Source organism: Chiloscyllium punctatum, chromosome 25 (genome assembly GCF_047496795.1).
Source record: "Chiloscyllium punctatum isolate Juve2018m chromosome 25, sChiPun1.3, whole genome shotgun sequence".
NCBI classification, from domain to species: Eukaryota; Metazoa; Chordata; class Chondrichthyes; order Orectolobiformes; family Hemiscylliidae; genus Chiloscyllium; species Chiloscyllium punctatum.
The window spans coordinates 20,785,376-20,805,268 of NC_092763.1; the positions used below are offsets into that span (position 1 = coordinate 20,785,376).

At 40.5% G+C, this 19,893-nt stretch overlaps 1 protein-coding gene across 1 annotated transcript in view; it reads left to right on the top strand.

Annotated features, from left to right (window-relative positions):
• The window catches only part of LOC140495736 (sodium- and chloride-dependent neutral and basic amino acid transporter B(0+)-like), a 47,203-nt gene that overhangs the window by 20,827 nt on the left and 6,483 nt on the right, over window positions 1-19,893 (top strand). Inside the window, exons 6-14 of the mRNA XM_072594788.1 lie at window positions 116-254; window positions 5,882-6,014; window positions 6,706-6,846; window positions 8,080-8,308; window positions 9,467-9,592; window positions 13,843-13,961; window positions 15,166-15,265; window positions 17,470-17,579; window positions 17,665-17,835. Of these exons, the coding sequence (XP_072450889.1) occupies window positions 116-254; window positions 5,882-6,014; window positions 6,706-6,846; window positions 8,080-8,308; window positions 9,467-9,592; window positions 13,843-13,961; window positions 15,166-15,265; window positions 17,470-17,579; window positions 17,665-17,835 (1,268 nt within the window). The remainder of the gene's footprint in view (window positions 1-115; window positions 255-5,881; window positions 6,015-6,705; window positions 6,847-8,079; window positions 8,309-9,466; window positions 9,593-13,842; window positions 13,962-15,165; window positions 15,266-17,469; window positions 17,580-17,664; window positions 17,836-19,893) is intronic.

Consider the following 19,893-nt stretch of genomic DNA (forward strand, 5'->3'; position numbering starts at 1 on the left):
AAAAGGGATTAGGCTGATTCAGTCAGGGTGAAGCTCCAGTCCTAATTATCTGATTAGAAGTGACTGCTTTGTTCTTAGTGAAGAGTAATTCTAAACCAAATTTTATGCAACCTAGACCCACTCTGCAATCTCACTCTGAATGATGGATATTTTGAAATCGTTAATACAACATGGCTGCAGACAAACAATGAAACTTGTCCGAATGGATCTAAAATCTCCATTCCTCACCACGGTCCGAGTGAGCAATACTGGGAGTAAGTATATTGTGCAGAGAACTGCACCTATAACCTACATAGCTGGGCCAGTAACTCCTCTCGGGAAGGTTATTTGGTAAATGCCCTTGTTTAATGCACGTAAAGTTATTTGATTTTGCTAGAGGTACAATTTATATTGTACACGTCTTACAAAATTATATAACCACAGAGGCCCATTCCTTAGCTTATACTCTCCTGGATGCTTATATTCTATGATTAGTTGTCAGTTATGCAGCAAAACCTATATTCATCAGTCTTATCCATTTATCCATTAGTTAAAGTGATTCTTTTTGAAATCAAATGATTCCAGTTATCCTTTTAAGCAGCCGACCTGGGAATTGAATTGAGAGGGTTCCATGTTTAGTAAAATGCTCATGAAGGCCCACATTCAGAAGTCCTGCCCTAGAATATGGCACTTAGCATTTTTCAAACCGGGGTTTGGGCCAAGGGTGATTAATGGGGACTCATTCCAATTTTTATTGGCATGGTTCATAGGTGAAGGTGCAGCTGTCTCAGGCCTGATATGATTTTCACTCATGGACTGACCTACACACAATTTACACACTTCAGTCCAGTTGAGGGAATTTTTGAGTATCCTTGGAAAGGTGCATTAGCCTTTTCAGGAAGCTCCCTCGCCACCCTTGGGGAGACTAGGTGTACTTTAAGCAACTGCCCTCTGGGGTTATTAAAATTAGACTTGAATGGGCGAAAGAAATGCAGAAGCAATTTCAAAAGGATATGTCAACTCTATTGTCAAGAAAATCTGTCAACCTTTCAAGGCATTGAAAACACATGCCCTCGAAATAGTTGAAACAAAACTGTCTACAGTGCTTAACAAAAAAGTACTTGCTCTTGACATAGGTTTGAGTGTTATCATAACAGAATTAGTACTGATTTCACAACTATTCTTTATTACAATGTGGTGCAGTTTACAGTTTGTTTGACAGAATGAGGTCGTCATGAATTCCAGTATTTGTTTACAGAAGGAATGAAACATAGTAAGATGTATTCTCAATGAAGGTATTTCTTTTGAAATAGTGATTAAATTAATGGACAATGGAAACTTTCTTTAATCTTAGCAAGTGTCCTGAGTTCTGCCCATGGTGAATATTGGACAAGTTGGTAGGTTTTGGATGTAGGTTTGCTTGCTGAGTTGCAAGGTTCATTTCCAGACATTTCATTACCCTACTAGGTAACATCTTCAGTGGGTCTCATGCGAAGCAATGCTGAAAATTCCTGCTTTCTATTTATATGTTTGGGTTTCTTTGGGTTAGTAATGTAATTTTCTGTGGTGATGTTATTTCCTGTGGTAAATTCACTTCCTGTTCCTTTTCTCAGGGGGTGGTAGATGGGGTCTAACTCAATGTGTTTGTTGACAACAATGTGTTTGTTGACCAACCCTTAACAGACACTGAAAAGCTGTCTTAGTAAGAGGATTAAATTACAACTGCCAGGATGCGGACAAGAAAGATTTCTTAGCAGCATTAGAATCAACACTAAAAGACAACCAACTCACAGAAGAAACCCAACAAACCATCAGACAGGTAGCCGCACCAACATTAAGCAGAAAAAAAGAAAGGATACACATTCAATACCCAAGAAAGGAAAGCACTGGAAAGACTAAAAAAAGATAAAAACATTGTTATCCTATATGCAGACAAAGGACGCTTGACAGTCATTCTAAATCAAAGAGACTACATTGAAAAAGCAAACACACTACTTACGGGGATACCAACACTTACCAACAAGTGACGATAGACCCAACCCCACAAGTAGAGAACCAAATCAGAGCCCTACTCAAAAAACTTCAGAAATCTGGACAAATAAATAAGACCGACTTCCAAAAAAATGAAACCAGACAGATCCAACACACCACGCTTCTATGGATTACCCAAAATTCACAAACCAGGAGCCCCCCTCAGACCCATAGTCTTGCTACCTGGAACACCACTTACAGATTGGCCAAGGAGCTAAACGAAAGACTAAAACACTTAGTAGAATGCTCATGCCACTCCATCCACTGTACCCAAGAATTCCTGAAGACCATCAAAGACACTAAGATAGAAGAGGATGAAATAATGGTCTCCATTGATGTAACAGCCCTGTTTATTTCAATCAACGTTAACCTGGCCAAGGAAATGCTGACTATATTATTAGAAGACCCAAAGACACATACACCAAACACCACTAACTTTGTCAACAAGGAGAATATCATCAAGCTAGTGGACCTATGCCTTACCACCCACTTCACCTTCAACAACAAAATCTACAGACAAACCAATGGAACACCCATGGGATCTCTGATATCAGGGTTCTTAGCAGAAGCAGTAATGCAGAGACTTGAGAAAACAGCTCTGCCAACCATCCAACCCAAACTCTGGGTCTGCTACATGGATGACACCTTTGTCATCACTAAATGAAACAAGTTAGAGGACAGTGGCACAGTTGGATGGCACGGTGGCACAGTTGGACGGTGCAGTAGTTAGCACTGCTGCTTCACAGCATCAGAGACCCGGGTTCAATTCCCGCCTCAGGCAACTGTCTGTGTGGAGTTTGCACATTCTCCCTGTGTCTGCGTGGGTTTCCTCCGGGTGCTCCGGTTTCCTCCCAAAGTCCAAAAATTTACAGGTTAGGTGAATTGGCCATGCTAAATTGCCCGTAGTTTTAGGTGAAGGGGTAAATGTAGGGGAATGGGTCTGTGTGGGTTGCTCTTTGGAGGGTCGGTGTGGACCTGTTGGGCCGAAGGGCTTGTTTCCACACTGTACGTAATCTAATCTAAACCTTCAAGCCTGTCAATAATACCCTTGCTGGCCTAAAATTCACTAAAGAGGAGGAAAACAACAAAAACTGCCATTCCTCAATGTCACAGAAGAGCGAACAGCCAATGGGGAAATTCAAACCAGCATCTACGGGAAAACAACACATACTGGCCGAAGACTGAACGACAGAAGCAATCATCCCAACACCCACAAACGAAGCTGTATCAGAACATTATTTTAATGAGCCAACACACACTGCAGCACAGAGGATCTACACAGATGAGAGGAAAATCACCTTTACCCTGAATTCAAAAAGAATGGGTACCCAATGAACATAGTCTGCCGATTTCCCAGCAACAAACCCAAACAAGCAGACAAAACACATCCAGAAACCCTAGCCACTCTCCACCACATCAAAGATATCTCAGAAATGACTGCTAGACTACTCTGACCCCTTGGCATCATGGTAGCCCACAAACCCATCAACACACTAAAACAGCAGTTAATGAACTTGAAAGACCTATACAAACAATGAGCAAAACTAATGTCATTTACAAAATATCATGTAAGGACTGTAACAAACACTATAATTGGACAAACAGGCAGAAAACTAGCCACCAGGATACATGAACACCAACTAGCCAGAAAAAGACATGACCCTCTCTCACTAGTATCCTCACATATGGTTGAGGAAGGACACCACTTTGACTGGGACAACACATCCATCCTAGGACAAGCCAAACAAAGACATGCACGAGAACTCCTAGAAGCATGGCATTCCAACCGGAACTCTATCAACAAACACATTGAGTTAGACCCCTTCTACCAGCCCCTGAGAAAAGGAACAGGAAGTGACTTCACCACAGGAAATAACATCACCACAGGAAATGACATCACCAACCCAAAGAAATATAAATAGAAAGCAGGAATTTTCAGCATTGCTTCTCATGAGGCCTACTGAAGATGTTACCTAGTAGAGTAATGAAACATCTGGAAATAAACCTTGCAGCTCAGCAACCAAACCTACATCCAAAACCTCAACCTGAGGTATGAAACTTCTCAAAACTCGCTAAGTTGGTAGGTGTAAAGAGAAAACATGTGTTGGTGTCACAAGGGCTATAAATGATCATGGGGATAGCAAAGAGATATAGATTGGCGTGGAGGATATGAGGAGACAATGGGGACTGCAGATGCTGGAGAAATCACAGTTGATAAAGCGTGGCACTGAAAAAGGCACAGCAGATCTGCCAGCACCTGAGGAGCAAGAGAATCAACATTTTGGGCAGGACCCTTCTTCAGGGCTGAGGAGGGGGAAGGGGGTTGAAAGATAAATGGGGGAAGGGGGGTAGGGCGAGGAGAAACTGAGGCGATATGGGTGAAGGTAGGAGGTGATGGTGATAGGTTGGTGAGAATGGTGGAGTGGACAAGTAAGAAGGAACATGGACAGGTAGGTCAGGTCAAGAGGGCAGATATGAGTATGAAGGTTGAATCTGGGATGGGATGGAGGGAGGGGAGTTTTGGAAACTGGTGAATTTAATGTTCATACCGTCTGGATGTCGTCTCACGAGATGGAAGATGAGAAATTCTTCTTCAAGTTTGCGGGTGTCCTTGTGTGGCTCTTTCCTCTTCCCCAATCCTGAAGAAGGGACCTGCCCAAATCGACTCTCTTGCTTCTTGGATGCTGCCTGACCTGCATTGCCTTTTCCAGCACCATATTTTATCAACTATGAGGAAATGAGGGCGATTGGTCGTATCTTATAGTTTGGCTGGGGAGAATGAAGAGCAATTACATTGGTAATGGCATGCGATAACATGTTGGCATGGATAGGGCACGGGGAGTAAACTGGGGTGGAGGGGTATAAGACAAGATGGCTGTGGTGCTTTTTGTTTTGATTTATAGTTAATTCAACAATTCAACAAAGTACCAGTGCACAAAGGTCAGATGTTTGTCCAATCTGCCTCTGTAGTAACAGCCTCTGGGTTGTTTCTCAGATCACCCATTTTCATCTGCTCCACTACATACCATCAATTTCAATCCCCTAACACCTTCCCCTCCCCACAGATTGAAATCTGACCTCCTAGAGTATTTACACATCCTGACCCTGTGGTCCATGCAACAATACTATGACTTTAAGAAGTTACTTTATCCTATTTATTAAAGTCGCATGTGAAACAATCTGTTTTATTGAATATGTCTTTTGCCAGGAATGTGTTGATGGAATGTTGCTGTATTGGAATAGTTATTGTTTAGTTGCTAACTAATCTTTTATTGTGTTACGTTTTCCAATAGTGTTACAACCAAGCCAATTCTTTTCTTTTTTCTTTTGTTGTATTTTAGCTCTAGTGTAAGAATAAATTGTGTTTTACTTAATGTCAAGTAGTTTGACCAGTTAAATAGCTTCAGGAACGTAAAACACCTTAGATTTACCTTCTTAAAATAAGAAAGGTTTAGGGTCTAGGCTACCTTCTTAATCTATTCTGAGGGGTTTTGGTCTGTTCATAACATCCTGAACTGGGATCTAATATTCGATGCTACGGTGACTAAGTACACAGATAGTTTCAATTGTGCAATGTACAGCAGTTAATGAAGCACTATCAGAACTCCATCAAATCAAATCAGTTCTCTTGCGAATCACATCAGCACTCACTGTTTAAATAATATCACATCTTTAGAAAGTCAGGAGACACAGAGAAAGTTTAAAAGTTTAATCGCAACATATTAATTCATTCCTAAAATTTAAATTGGTTGTCTTTATGTTGGTTAACTTACAAAAATCTGTTTTTACTTGACTGTCAGCTTTTGTATATTTGTCATTGTGTGAATTAAATACTATCCTGACACAATGTTTTTGTTGTCATTTTCTTTAGTAAAGGAGTTTTACGACGAACCAGCTCAATGGATGAGACTGGGGAGATAGTCTGGTATTTAGCTCTCTGTCTGCTTCTGGTCCGACTGATGGTGGGGGCAGCGTTATCGAAGGGAATCAAATCATCAGGGAAGGTAAATGATTGGTGATGAATAGAATGAAAACTAGTGACCAGATACAGCTTTCTGTGACAATAAAACTAAAATTTATAAATGATTTATGAAGTGGCTGGTTAATCTCCAAGGTGATGTTAATAATGTCTGTTTGGGCCATGGGAGATCCATAATTCGTCAACACTTTAGGCCTGAGGGAGATCTGAAGATCTTTCTCCAGAGGGAAAGAACAGCAGCAATTCCCCCACACCCCTGCAATGTTGCCCTCATTCTAAGGGTTTCACTCATTGATGCAGAGATTCTGGAGGAATTTCCAATTGCTGTGGAAAGCTGTGCAGGACTGGGGGAAGGATTTTATTTGAATGAAATGAGACTTGTCGCAATAGTGAGAATGGGAAAGAAACCCAAGCTGTTCAGGTGGAGGAATGAAAGATCTTCAGCATAGTCTGTTCTATTTTTCTGTTAAATTTGATACTTTACTGAATATGCAAAATAAATGAGATATAATTATATTTTTTAAATTCTGTAACGATGGGGCATATCAATGTTAAATATTCCCTTTGTGCATTATTATTCCTTCAATAACATTTTGTTTCAACATCTGCATTGATTACAATCCAATCCTATATAATTTCCACTGATTTGGACTCAATACTGTAAATGTTGTACCAGCCTATATAGAAAATCTAAAAGAATTACTCTCCATGGTCAGGTGGTTTACTTAACTGCAACATTCCCATACGTGGCTTTGACTATACTCCTGATCCGAGGGCTGACACTGGAAGGAGCCTCTAAAGGAATTGAATTCTACATCGGAAGCCAATCAGACTTCTCCAAACTGGCTGATGCTCAGGTAATTAGAACAAAGTCAGTGATTGAATTTCAAGAGTTTTTTTTTAATCGTTGTGTTTGATGTTTCTGTCTTATTTAATTTGCTGTTTTACATAGCCATTTTAAGAGTACAATGTTGCTTTTTTGGATCATGTTTAAACATATAAAACATTATTTCAATTATTCTGATTACTCTGTGGATGGGCTTTTTTGAAATACTTCTGACAACTTGCTTTAACAAATGGGAAGAATAGAATTAGGTGGTGGATAAAGTCACTATAGTCTTACCAGCCTCTGGGGCTGCTCCCTCACTTGAGAGAGATGATTGGTGGTGGTTTAACCTGAGAGTCACCATACCTCAGGTGAGGGGAGAGATTGTAAAGAGAGTCCGTCAAGGTAACTTCAGTCAGCGTGGGACTTGAACCCACACTGTTGGTGTCATTCTGTTTTATAAACCAGCTAGCTAGCCTACTGAGCTAACCAAACCCTAATTCAATGGCCCGCTGTGATAGAATGGAATGGCACAGTATAGGCTGGTATCAGAAGGACAGGATGGAGTGGATATGATGGACTTGGACAAAAGAGGATGGGATGAGCTGGAATTGATTGAAGTAAGTTGAATAGGATGAGATGGAATGAATTGAGGCATAATGCAATGATGATAGGTCTACATGGATGTGCTATCATGAAGTAGTGAAAGAGGGAACAGGCAAAATTGGTTTGGATGAGATGAGAGTTCATAGAATGGAGTGAGACAGAGTGGGGCGAAAAGCAACCCTGACATTTTTTTTGTTACACATTTTGTTTTAACACCTTGTAACATATTCATTCATACAACTATTGCATTATTAGTTTAGCAATCTTTGTGTGGAAAATTAAAAGCGGCGTATGGTTATCAGTCACACAGTGACTTAGTAGCATGTCAATAAGCAACCACAATTATTAAAAAGTGTTTGCTAGGGAACAAAAAACAAGAATTCACTACACCACAGTAATGAAACTAGGTCTTCACTTTTCACATGTCAGGGAAAAGTAATAATGTTCCAAGGCAGAATTTATCATTAACTGTTAGGCCAGGAAACAAACTGATGGCTCTAATACTCAATGGAGATGATTTTTATTGATAAAAGAAGCTTCTTTCTCTCCCCTCATTGTGACCTGTGCTGCTAACAAAGTTCTTGTTTGTCAATGTAATTGTTGAATGAGTTCAAGTAAAATCTCCAACTGCTCATTTATTCTATCTCCTATTTACTAGGTTTGGAAAGATGCTGCAACACAAATTTTCTTTTCTATCGCTGTATCAATGGGAGGCTTAACAGCACTTTCATCTTATAACAAATTCCACAACAACTGTTACGCAGATACCTTCATTGTCTGTGTTGCTAATTGTGCTACGAGTGTGTATGCTGGATTTGTCATTTTTTCTGTCCTTGGACACATGGCTCATGTACAGGACAAGCCCGTTTCAGAAGTTGCACAATCAGGTAAATGAGATCTGTTTGATAGATCTGAAATTATAATTCATCTAGGCTGCAGGTGCAATTATCAATCATTGGGATCCAGAGCAGTAATCCTGGTGAAAAAATGACTTCGCATTCTGAAATTCTACACAGTGAAGTAGTGGTTGTATTATGTCAGGTAGAGATTGGTGGATTAATTGTAAACCGGAAGTTTTGAAGTGGTGACTAATAGATGAGTTGTTGAACTTTTTCCTTTAATCACAAGGACTTTGAATCATCATGATACAATATCACAATACAATTGATTCACACTATAAATACACAGTTTAGTGTAGGACCTTGAATTTTCAGTGATGTTTCCAATCTGCTACCACAACATTTGTGGGAGATACTTGTGTCACAGCAGAAAGAGCAAAAGACTCTGAAAGATTTTTTTTGTCTTTCATAATCACTGAATATCTTAATGCACTTTACATCTAATGAATCACTTGAGGTTGCTTTTGTTATGTACAAAATGTGGCTGTCAATTTTCTCACAACAAGCTTCCACAAATGGCACAATGGTAATGACCAGATTTTGTGATGTTAATTGAAGGATAAATACTGGCCAACATTGACTACATTGTAATCTGTGGGTTTAGGTTCTATACTGACTGGAATCAGGTAGATCTCATTGATGACAAGGTTCTTGATTGGGGTTGTTAACCTGGGCCAATCAGGAAAGGCTTGGCTGACCAATGTCAGCAGGAGATTAGAACCTCCTCAGTTGAGGACGGACTCCGAGCTGGCTGGCCACAGCCAGTGTACTGTGTACAAGTAAATAAAGAGTGACTTGGTGATGGGCACTGGCCTCTATGAAGTTATTTCAGGTTCCATCCTTGCGTGCCTTATCTAGAGGCTTTAGTATAAAACCAAAACTTAGTGTAAATGGATCCCTGCCTAGTTTCCAGCCATTAGAAAAGCAATCTGTCATGCATATTTGAATTCTAACTGTAGGAAATGGAAACAACCTAATTTTCTAGTGTGACATTGCTCAGCTTGAAGAATTTTTAAAAATTCACAAGGCAGTTACTGAGCAAAATAAGATTGATTTTGACAATTGGGATTGCAATTTAGTTAAGCATATATAAGTTTACAATTAAACACCATTAATTTTACTGTACTAATTGTACTTATTGCTTAGGTATTGGTTTGGCTTTTGTTGTCTACCCAGAGGCCCTTGCCCACTTACCATGGGCACCTTTATGGTCCATTTTATTTTTCTTCATGCTGCTTACTCTGGGATTGGGCAGTGAGTTTGCAAACCTTGGTAAGTGTCTTTATAATTAACCTTGATCAAATTTAAAGGCATTTTTGTTCTAACTCTTTCATATAGTTGTTTCATGGGATTTTATTCTCTCATCCCATGAAAGAGATTTTAAAAATTAAAAGGCATTATTAGTGTATAGATTTTAGAAATATTGTAAGTTGTGTTAAGGAAAATGGATTTTTTAAATAAACATAGTTAACATTCTGATGGAGAAGCTGGTTAAAAACCAACAAGATGTTTACGAATCAGTGAGTGGTTCAAGTGTTTACCTTACAAAGTCAATGTTATTTTGGGGAAAACTTGAAATCATAAATTCTTTGTCTATCCAAAACATCCACCGTTGTTTATTTTGTTCTCAGATCAAAGCAAGCCAAAAGCAACTTGTCAATAAAGGGGTTTATGGATGGACACTAATTCTGAAGAGTACAATTTTATCCATTAGAGAGATAAATTATTTATATAGGTCACAGGATAAGAGGGTTGCTTTCAAGGTTAAAAAGTATTCAGTTTTTATTTCAGTTTGGGATATCCTAAAGTATGTCACGTTGCCATGGAAATGGACTCTGGGGTTAGGAAGGTGCATTTCTTTCAATTTATTTGTGTGTTTGCTCTAGAAAACAACCACCAGCTTCTTTAGGCCTTTAAGAAAACAGAGAAAGATAGAGTCTTCCAGGAGCTGTAAAGCAGTTGTGGGACCAGAGCTGTACAAGAACTTTGGGAGCAGATTAGGAGAACACAGTGTATATCTGTCCATACTCATCACATGGAGCATAGAGACTATTAGGAATCAGGCATGTTCCTGATTCACTAGGCAGCAGCGCAATGGAATCCCAAGTTGAGTTGAGAAATCTGCAGTCATGAGGTTTTAGGAAACAAGCTGAAGTGTCACTTAGCCAAATGCTAACAGAAGGATCCTCATGATGTCTCATAGTTCACAGAATACCTGGAATACTGAAAAATCAAAGTGAATTGCTAAAAATCATGACATGCCTCGGTTTAGTCGCAGAAAGCAATAAATCAACTTTTAAGATTCTGTTGCAATGTTTGAGGAAACTCTTTGTTCTTGAACCTAAGGCTTTACAAAATTGTTAAGTTAGTAGTTTTTGCTTTGTTTATTGTGTTTCATTTTGTTCTTACATACAGCAAAGCTTTCTTGAATTCAAACTGGGTTCCCAGTGGCTTCTGCACCATTGAGGTGGTCCTAGCACTGACTCATGGCGGCTGCAGCAGAGGAGAGTTTGGTTTTCCCAGTGGCGCCTGTGACTAGCACAGATTCATGGCGGTAGCAGTGTGAGGGGAGTCCAGGCCCAATATGAGATCCAGCAGCATCAGCAGCAGCTACTCCAGTGTTGTGGGCCTGAAGGGGACTCATGGCAGTGATGGAGTCAAGTTTGGGCTAATGCAATACCAGGCTGTATCGATGACACTTGTATTGGTGAGGTCCAGGGAGGATTCATAGTGGCGAGAGCATTGGTGGAGGTGAGATGATACTGAAGAGTGACAACTTTCATTCTAGTGGTACTGGAGCAGAGAAGGCATCTCTTACCTGACCACCAGGCCCATGATGGAGCATCTAGCAAGAAGGTCTTTATCGTTAGGCACTTCCTCTATTTCTTAATTTTTCTGCCTTTATATTCTATATCTTGGTTCATTTTTCTGTGTTTTAGGTGGTGCCAGAGTGTGGGAACACTATACAAAACCTTTCACTGTATTTTGTAACAAGATACATGTAACAATAAATAAATAAAATAGATGGAATCTTGAGGGATTAGTTTTTTCACTTAACCACTTTGGGCTGTTCAAATTTCTCTCTAAATGTTCACAATCACTATGGAGAGTGTAACAATGATGAGGAATCACATTTGATGATATTTGCTTATCCACATCTTCAGATTGCCCTGTTTATCCCCCTCCCATGGTGCAAAAGCTGTAGCTACCCATGATAGGAGGCAACCTCAGTCTTCCAGTCACTCTGGGATTTCTGCTGGGAATATTGCCTCTCTCTCTCTGAAACCTTTTTGCTGTGAGTGAATGCAACTTTCTTCCACCTATGTCTCTCCTAATCCTGTTTGATATGAAATCTAGAAAAGACCATCAGGTGAATAAAAAATATTTCAGCCTCTTTACTTGATCTAAGTTTCTGGCTTTCATCATCTCTGAGGATGGGGTGTTTGTGCAGCCACTTCCTCCATCTGGTTGTTTACTTGCTGACTGCATTCATGACTGAATGTGTCTGGACTGCAGAGCTTTGACTTGATCCCTTGGCTGTAGGATCACTTAACCCTATCTATGGAATGTTTCTTCTGCTCATTAACATGTACTTAATCATTTGCTGTAGCCTTACCAGGTTTGACACCTTTTTCAGGACTGGTGCTGCTGCTGGCATGCTCTCTTGAACTCCCTATTGTACTAGGATTGGTCCTCTGCCTTGGTAATGCTGGTAGAGTGAGTGAAACATTGAGTCATGAAATCATAGGGTAACATGCTGGCATGGTGGTTAGCACTGCTGCCACACAGCGCCAGGGACTAGGTTTCAATTCCAGCCTCTGGCGACTGTCTGTGTGCAGTTTGCACATTCTCCCTGTGTCTGCATGAATTTCCTCTGAGTGCTTCAGTTTCCTCCCACAGTCCACAGGTGTGCAGGTTACGTGGACTGGCCATGCTAAATTTTCATGTAGTGTCCAGAATGTGCAGGCTAGGTGGGTTAGCCATGGGAAGTGCAGGAGTGACATTGATATGGTAGGGAGGTGGATCTGCATGGGATGCTCTTCGGAGAGTCAGTGTGGACTTGCTGGGCTGAATGACCTTTTCTACAGTATATGGATTCTATTCTTTAGCTACATATTGTAGTTGAATACACTTCCATCTCCAAGTTTGCTGATGACAACACCACAATTGGACGGATATCTAACAACGATGAGTCAAAATACAGAGGGGAGACGGAGGGCTTAGTGACGTGGTTAATTGAGAACAACCTCTCTCTCAATGTCAGTAAAGCTAAAGAGCTGAACACTGACTTCAGGAAGAAAGGAGGACAACACACCCCCGTCTACATCAACGGAACTGAGGATGACAGGGTGGAGACCCTCAAGTTCTTCGGAGTGCCGATTACCAAAAACGTGTCCTAGGCTTCTCATGTAGATGCAACGGTCAAGAAGGCATAACAACACCTCTTCTTCCTCAGGCAGCTCAGGAAATTTGGCATTTCCATAAGGTTCCTCACCAACTTCTAAAGATGCACCATTGAAAGCACGCTGTCCAGATGCATAATGACCTGGTATGGCAACTGCTCTGCCCAGGACCGTAAGAAACTACAGAAGATGGTGTGCACAGCCCAGACCATCATGGAAGCCAACCTTCCATTCATGGACTCCGTTTTCTTGGCTCACTGCTGCAGAAAAGCTGCCAACATCATCAAGGAAAACATTGATAATGATCTCCTACAACCTCTTCCATCAGGCAGAAGATACAGAAGCCTGAATACACACACACACCAGCAGGTTCAAGAACTGCTTTTATCAGGCCATTATTTGATTGATGAATGGACTCTCTAGCCTCAAATAACACTGACCTTGCTAACGTTGCTCTCGCCTAGTGCACGCCCTGTGCAATGTAACCTGTATGCTTCTGCCTTAGTCTTGTTGATCTGTACATCCTTGCTTACTATGATCTGCCTTTACTGCTCGTAAGCAAAGCTTTTCACTGTACTCCAGTGCACATGAGAATAAATACATCAAATTCTATTAGTGCTAAAGATTTACAATGCCTACATTTTTTTAGTAATTTATCTAGTTTTTATTCACTAGATCTGATCTTAGCCTGATACTATTTGATGAAGGTGTCTTTGTTGTTGACTTTTGAGACAACAATGACTGTTGTTGTCACTTTTTCCAATGACTATCTGAGACAGATGCATCTGTGACAGGTTGATTGGCAAGGATAAGGTCTATGTTTTCCTCTTGTGGGTTCTCTCTCCATCTGCTGCAGGCCCAGTCTAACAGATACACCCCTCGAGATTTGCCCAGTTCAGTTAGTAATGGTGTTACTCTCACTGATGAACACTGAAGTCCTCCACCTGAATACATTCTAAACCCTTGTATCCTCAGTACTTCTATGTAGCATTCAATATGAAGGGGTAGTAGTTAATTGGCTGAGGGAGGATTCCTGATGATAATCAGCAGCAAAGAGTGTGTTTCTGTGTAAACTATCAATAAAGTTCTGATTTCAATTCACTTCCTTCCTATCATCAGAAACAATTATAACAGCCATCCAGGACCAGTTCCCCAAATTTCTACGATCAAGGCGCCTTTCTCTGACAACTGCTGTTTGTATGATATTTTATTTCCTCAGCCTTTTACTTGTAACACAGGTATGCTGTCATTCAATAATTCGTGATATTTCTGCCTAATAGTTAGAAATCTGAGGTTAGAATTTCACTGCATTGAGTAATAAATAAAAACATCTGTTTGTCGTATATTTTCCCTTGTTTATTTAATGTAATGTAGTGACAGTTTGGAAACATCTCTATCTGTTGCTCAACATAGAGCCTGATTAGAGCATTGACTTAGCTTTGTTAACACCATGCAAATCAGACATACATTATGTACATTTTTAAATCAAAAGGACATTGTCTAATAGTTCCCTTTATGTCATTTGGTAAATTTCCATCTCGCTTTCAGTTTGGTTCTGTTTGTAAAACTCTTGCCTTCAGGTCAAAAGATGTTTGTGAATCTCAATCAACAATTGAAGCAAATAGATAGGCTGATGTGCCACAATAGTGACGAGAGGGAGTCTGGCATTGTCAGATATGCCCATTCTTTAAAGTAACCATTAAACTGAGGACCATAGCCAGGAAACCAGGAAATCCAGAATCTTACTGTGCTTTAAATACAGAGGGTTACTGAGACATGCAGGTACATTTGATTTGATTTGATTTGATTTATTGTCATTTTTTCAAAATACAGTGAAAAATATTATAAACATTGTATAGTGCTGCTACTCCATTTTAATGGTTCCACAGACATATAGCCACCTCAAAGAAAGAAAATTCTCACATTTGCTTCTTAAAAGTGAGATCCCACATTCTTAAATTGTGCCTCCTCATCCTGTTTTATCTAAGAATGGGAAAGCAACCATCCCATCAAAACCCTCAAAATCTCAAAAGATCAACTCCTAGTCTTCAAAACTCCAATGGATACAGGCCCATCCTGTACCACACCTATCTAAATGATAACCCCAATCCCCATGCATCACAGGATTTAGTCAAACAGGGCATCCTCTTTTAAGTGCTGAGATCACTGACCTGCAGAGAAGGGCTATGTTGTTTACTGACCGGGAACATTGGGTGTTAAGGCTGGGAGCAAGATTATGTGAGGGACGGTTGCTGAGTATATAGATATAATTGTCAATGGCATTTTTTTGACAACCTCACAGGTGGAACATACATGATAGCAATAGTACTGAATACTTCTGCTCAGGTTGATGTCTCTGGTTTTGGCAATTTACCATACAATCTAGAAAATTAGAATGTTTTCTTCATGTGGTACACTTTCTAATTGTTCGTTCCTTATTAGGCTGGGATTTACTGGATAAATTTAATTGATCATTACTGCATCGGATGGGTTCTCATTGTATCAGCCCTACTGGAACAGATGGGTCTAAGCTGGATCTATGGTAAATGTATCAAGAAAAGTATTCAAATAAAATGAAGTAATTAAATTGAGCAGGTTTACACAAGGAAAGTTCTCAACTTCCTGTTCGACATAAAGTTTGAGAATACAAAAGTTCTCCTTCATTATCAAATCATCAAATATCTCTCCATTTAGTTCCAGAAGCTAACATGAGAGAGGCAGTGCCTCCAGCCATTGAAAAACTCTAAATTCTGGACATATTCAGCAGGTCAGACAGCATCTGTATAGAGAAACAGAGTAATCATACTGCAGGACATGCTGATCCTTTATCAATGCCTTTTGCATCTTTCTCTCGTGGTATATTTGATCTTGCTGGATCATGCTTGGTTTTAATAGAGAAAATGGTCTGACTGGCATTTTCTTGTTAACTTCGACTCAAAATGTTGTTCAAACACCTTCACCCCAGATTGTACAGCTATTTGCCAGTTGAGCTCCCCTTTCTGCTGATTCTCAGGTCAGTTGGAGTTAAGAGTAGCCTGGGATACTTTTGCATTCTAGGTATCACCCAACTTCATTTGTAACATCTTCCTTGGTACACCATGGTATTAAAGTGGTGACTGACGCAATGTATAGATGACCAAATGCTTCTTACTTTCAGTATCGGACCAAGGTTTATATCCGCTCATTTGGTTAGCTATGTTCTCATGATTCACTCCAGAGAGCGGAGGCCTTTGGAAGGAAATGATTTATTTGGCTGAGCCACATGTCTGGCAATGAATCTGTAGGTGAGGAAGGGACAATATTCCAGCTGCAGAAGGAAGTGTCCTACTTTGGATGGCAGAGGAATATCCAGATATCTCTTAAAATTAGTTGGTTAGCATGGAATATGGAATTTATTATACAGTAGCATCTTTGCCACATTTCCCAAACATCCACACAGCAGTTGGTTAAATCAGTCCACACCAGGACAGCACACAGATGGAGCACAAGTGAAGCCAGAAAAGCAAGTACCTGCAAAACTATCATTTAATCCGGACTCTAACCCACATTTCTACAAACTGAAGCAAACCATCTTTGTGAACCCCTGTGTGATTAATAAGTTTTCTTGATTCTTTGTGATGGTGCCCCAGTTCACTACCAGCTGTACTACATACAGGCTGCTCGCCTTTATGTCCTTTGCCTGGAATGACTTTGGCAGGATTTCTCAGACCACCTAAAACTGTGAGGACCTCGGCATCACGGGGTTCTCCTGGACAGTAGCAGGAGTGCCATCTGTCACTGCAACACTGGCAGAGGAGCAGTGGGGTGGATGACCTCATTGAGTACCCTAAGACATACCTCATTAGCTGCTCATTCCTGACCCCTCCTCCCCCCAAGCCTCCCACCCCTCACTCAGATTCTGGGCACTGCTGCTCAGGTACAAGGCAGGTCAGAATGCATGATGCATGTCCCATCAGTGAACTGCTAAGCTTGGCTGCCCTTGACAGTCTCTCAATGGAGGCAGCTATTCGTTCTGCAAGGGGAGCAATTTTAGGTCTCATAGCCTGCATGGAGTCCTTCACTCTCTGCCACAGAGTTCAACACTCCACCTTAGAATCCCTGCTACATTTCCACATATCTGGTGCTGTACACGCAGAAGCTTTCAGTTGACACTTGACTTCAAAGAGTCTTTTTCAATCAGGTGCTCAGTACCTAGTTTGGTTCCAGCCCTTCCCAGAATGTCAGAGACCTGAATGATTTCAGCCTCCAACAAAGGGGCTTGCAGCTATGATTTGCTTGCAGTGCTGACCTGTCTTTACCCACTGAGCTTGGTCGATCTACCCTGGTGCGAGTGGCTGCATAAGAACAAGCACCCTCCTCCTCATCAGATGAGAAGTGTCGAGTGTCTGCAGCTGCTGAGGGAACAGTCAAAGATTTATGAATAAGTGATTTCTTTTTCAATGTAGCTACACACATGCCATTGTCAACATATAGTTCATAACTGAGAAAAATAATCCAATCTGCATCTATATAGTACTAGTAAAATGACTAAGATGCTGCATTATCAATCAAAATTTTAAACCAAAACACATTGAGATATCAGGACATAATTTTCTCATCCTGTCTGAAATCCTGAGTGACCTCTTTTCTGGTTTAACCTGTTCATTAGTGCCATCCAGCAAAAGATGAACTTCGACAGTAAACAAGCTGCCCTGAAGATATGACAGAGTGAGTGATGGTGTCTCCCTGCTTCCTTGTTGTATACAGGGCTGAACAGATTCATCAAGGACATTGAGATGATGATTGGGGAAAGGACTTGGCTCTTCTGGCTGTGGTGGAGAGTCTTCTGGTTTTTTATCACCCCGTGTTTGATGGCGGTAAGGAGATGTTACAGAAAGTAATCAAACTTTAGACAATCTCTCATTCTCTTTCTGATATTGCTCTATGCATCCATTTCATTAGGTAATCTTCTTCTGGTCCTTAGCAACATTCACCCGGCAAACATACGGACTTGTCGAATATCCTGGCTGGGCAACAGCACTGGGATGGTGTATGATAGTCTTCAGTATTATGTGGATTCCCATTGTAGCAGTATGGAAAGTAGTTCAAGCTGAGGGCTCCACCTTGTGCCAGGTAGAGTTACACCTTCATAAATTTTAAAGGTGATGTAAGATGATTTCTGAAGTATTCCAAATGCCCAAAGTACCTTCAATGGAAGATCATTATAAAGTTAGAAAGGTGTGATGATGCTGCTCATTTTACAAGGTTATTCTATCCTTGTTTTTTTTCTGAGAGAGATCGTAAACACATTGGTTCCAATGTGTTTGGTTTGTATGGCTTTTAGGGCCCATTTGATTATAGCTAACAGATACTGCCTCAGGCAAAAGGCTTTCAAGTTTAAAAGAAACACTTGTACAATGAAAGGGGAGTGGCCAGTTCTCCCAGCTCAGTTTTCCTCTGGTTTGTTTTGGTTTTAGCAAGCTGTTTAGTTTGTAGCTGCTGGTCAAGACTTAGCTGGGAACCCAGAGAAGCTGCTGGACCCAAAGAAACAATTCCTACCTCTATCTCTCTATCTATCTCTATCTCTCTATCTATCTCTATCTCTCTCCAGCTGACTTCACACCTGCTTAAAACAACAAGAAACGTTAGGGTTTGAGATACCTTCTTGAAATATTTTGAGGGGATCTGGCCTGGTCCGCAACAAAGGCACTATACAGATGGGAGAGAGGCCATGATGGGAAAACTTTTTTTTCTCAAATTCTGGTTGTCTGCCACAAGATAGAGTACTTTAGAGACAGTACCTTAAACCCTTTAAACGTTGTGGCTTTAAAGCTTTCTGATAAGTTTGAATCAGCAGAAAAGATGAATGTCTATTCCCATAATTGTCTGGAATGTAAATGTAACAAAAAACATTGACTCCTTTCCAGTACATATCCACAGAGACACCCGCAAGAGTTACATTGTACAGACCAACTATGCACTTTGGCTATTTCAGGGGATTTTACTCTTCATGGAGACTGGAAAAACCTAATGGCCAAGGGTAGCCTAAATGAGATGTTTGTTGAATGGTTTCAGGGTACTTTCTTCAAATGTCACAATCTGCAGCTAGCCAGAGAGCAAACTATGCTGCAGAAGGTGTTATACAATGAGATAGGATTAATCATTGACCTCAGCATAAATGTCCCTCCAGGAAGCAGAATCATCATTTGATTGAATCTTAAATTAAGTTTGAGGGGGAGAACAGTAGGTCTCCGATTAACATTTTAAATTGAAATAAGGGCAATTATGAGAGTAGGAAAGCAGAGTTAACTTCACTGAACTGGCAACTTAATTCAAGGGATAGATCAGTTGAGATGTAATAGCAGACACATACTTGCATAGTTCAAAATATGTAGAGAATAGGTATGTTCCAATGATAAATAATCAAAAATCAAACAACAGGAGGTTATAGTCCAACAGGTTTATTTGATTTGGAGATGCCAGTATTGGACTGGGGTGTACAAAGGTAGTTCATGATGAAGGAGCAGTGCTCCGAAAGTTAGTGCTTTCAATTAAACCTGTTGGACTATAACCTGGTGTTGTGTGGTTTGTAACTAGGTTTATTTGAAATCACAAGCATTTGGAGCTCCACTCATTCCTCAGACATGGTATGATAGAGAGGAATGAGACACACTAGTTATAAGCAAAATGTTAACATGCTAGCACGGTGGCACAGTGATTAGCACTGCTGCCTCACAGCGCCAGAGACCTGGGTTCAATTCCCGCCTCAGGCACCTGTCTGTGTGGAGTTTGCACATTCTCCCTGTGTCTGCATGGGTTTCCTCCCACAGCCCAAAAATGTGCAGTTTAGGTGAGTTGGCCATGCTAAGTTGCCCATAGTGTTAGGGGAATGGGTCTGGGTGCGTTGCTCTTCGGAGGGTTGGTGTGGACTTGTTGGGCTGAAGGACCTGCTTCCACACTGTAAGTAATCTAATCTAGCTTTAAAGGATTCAACAAGGCCAGCTAATTTTAATGAATTAGGAGGTAGACTGCTGATTAAAATGTAAAATTCAGATTCCTTTCAAGTCTTTGTCCCTAAATAATTAAAGGTTTATCAATTTAGAAGAGGTGATATCTCCAGTTAGACAATGCACTTTAGGTGTAAGCAATTTCTGTTTTTATTTGTGACACACCATCTGTGGTTAACTAAGC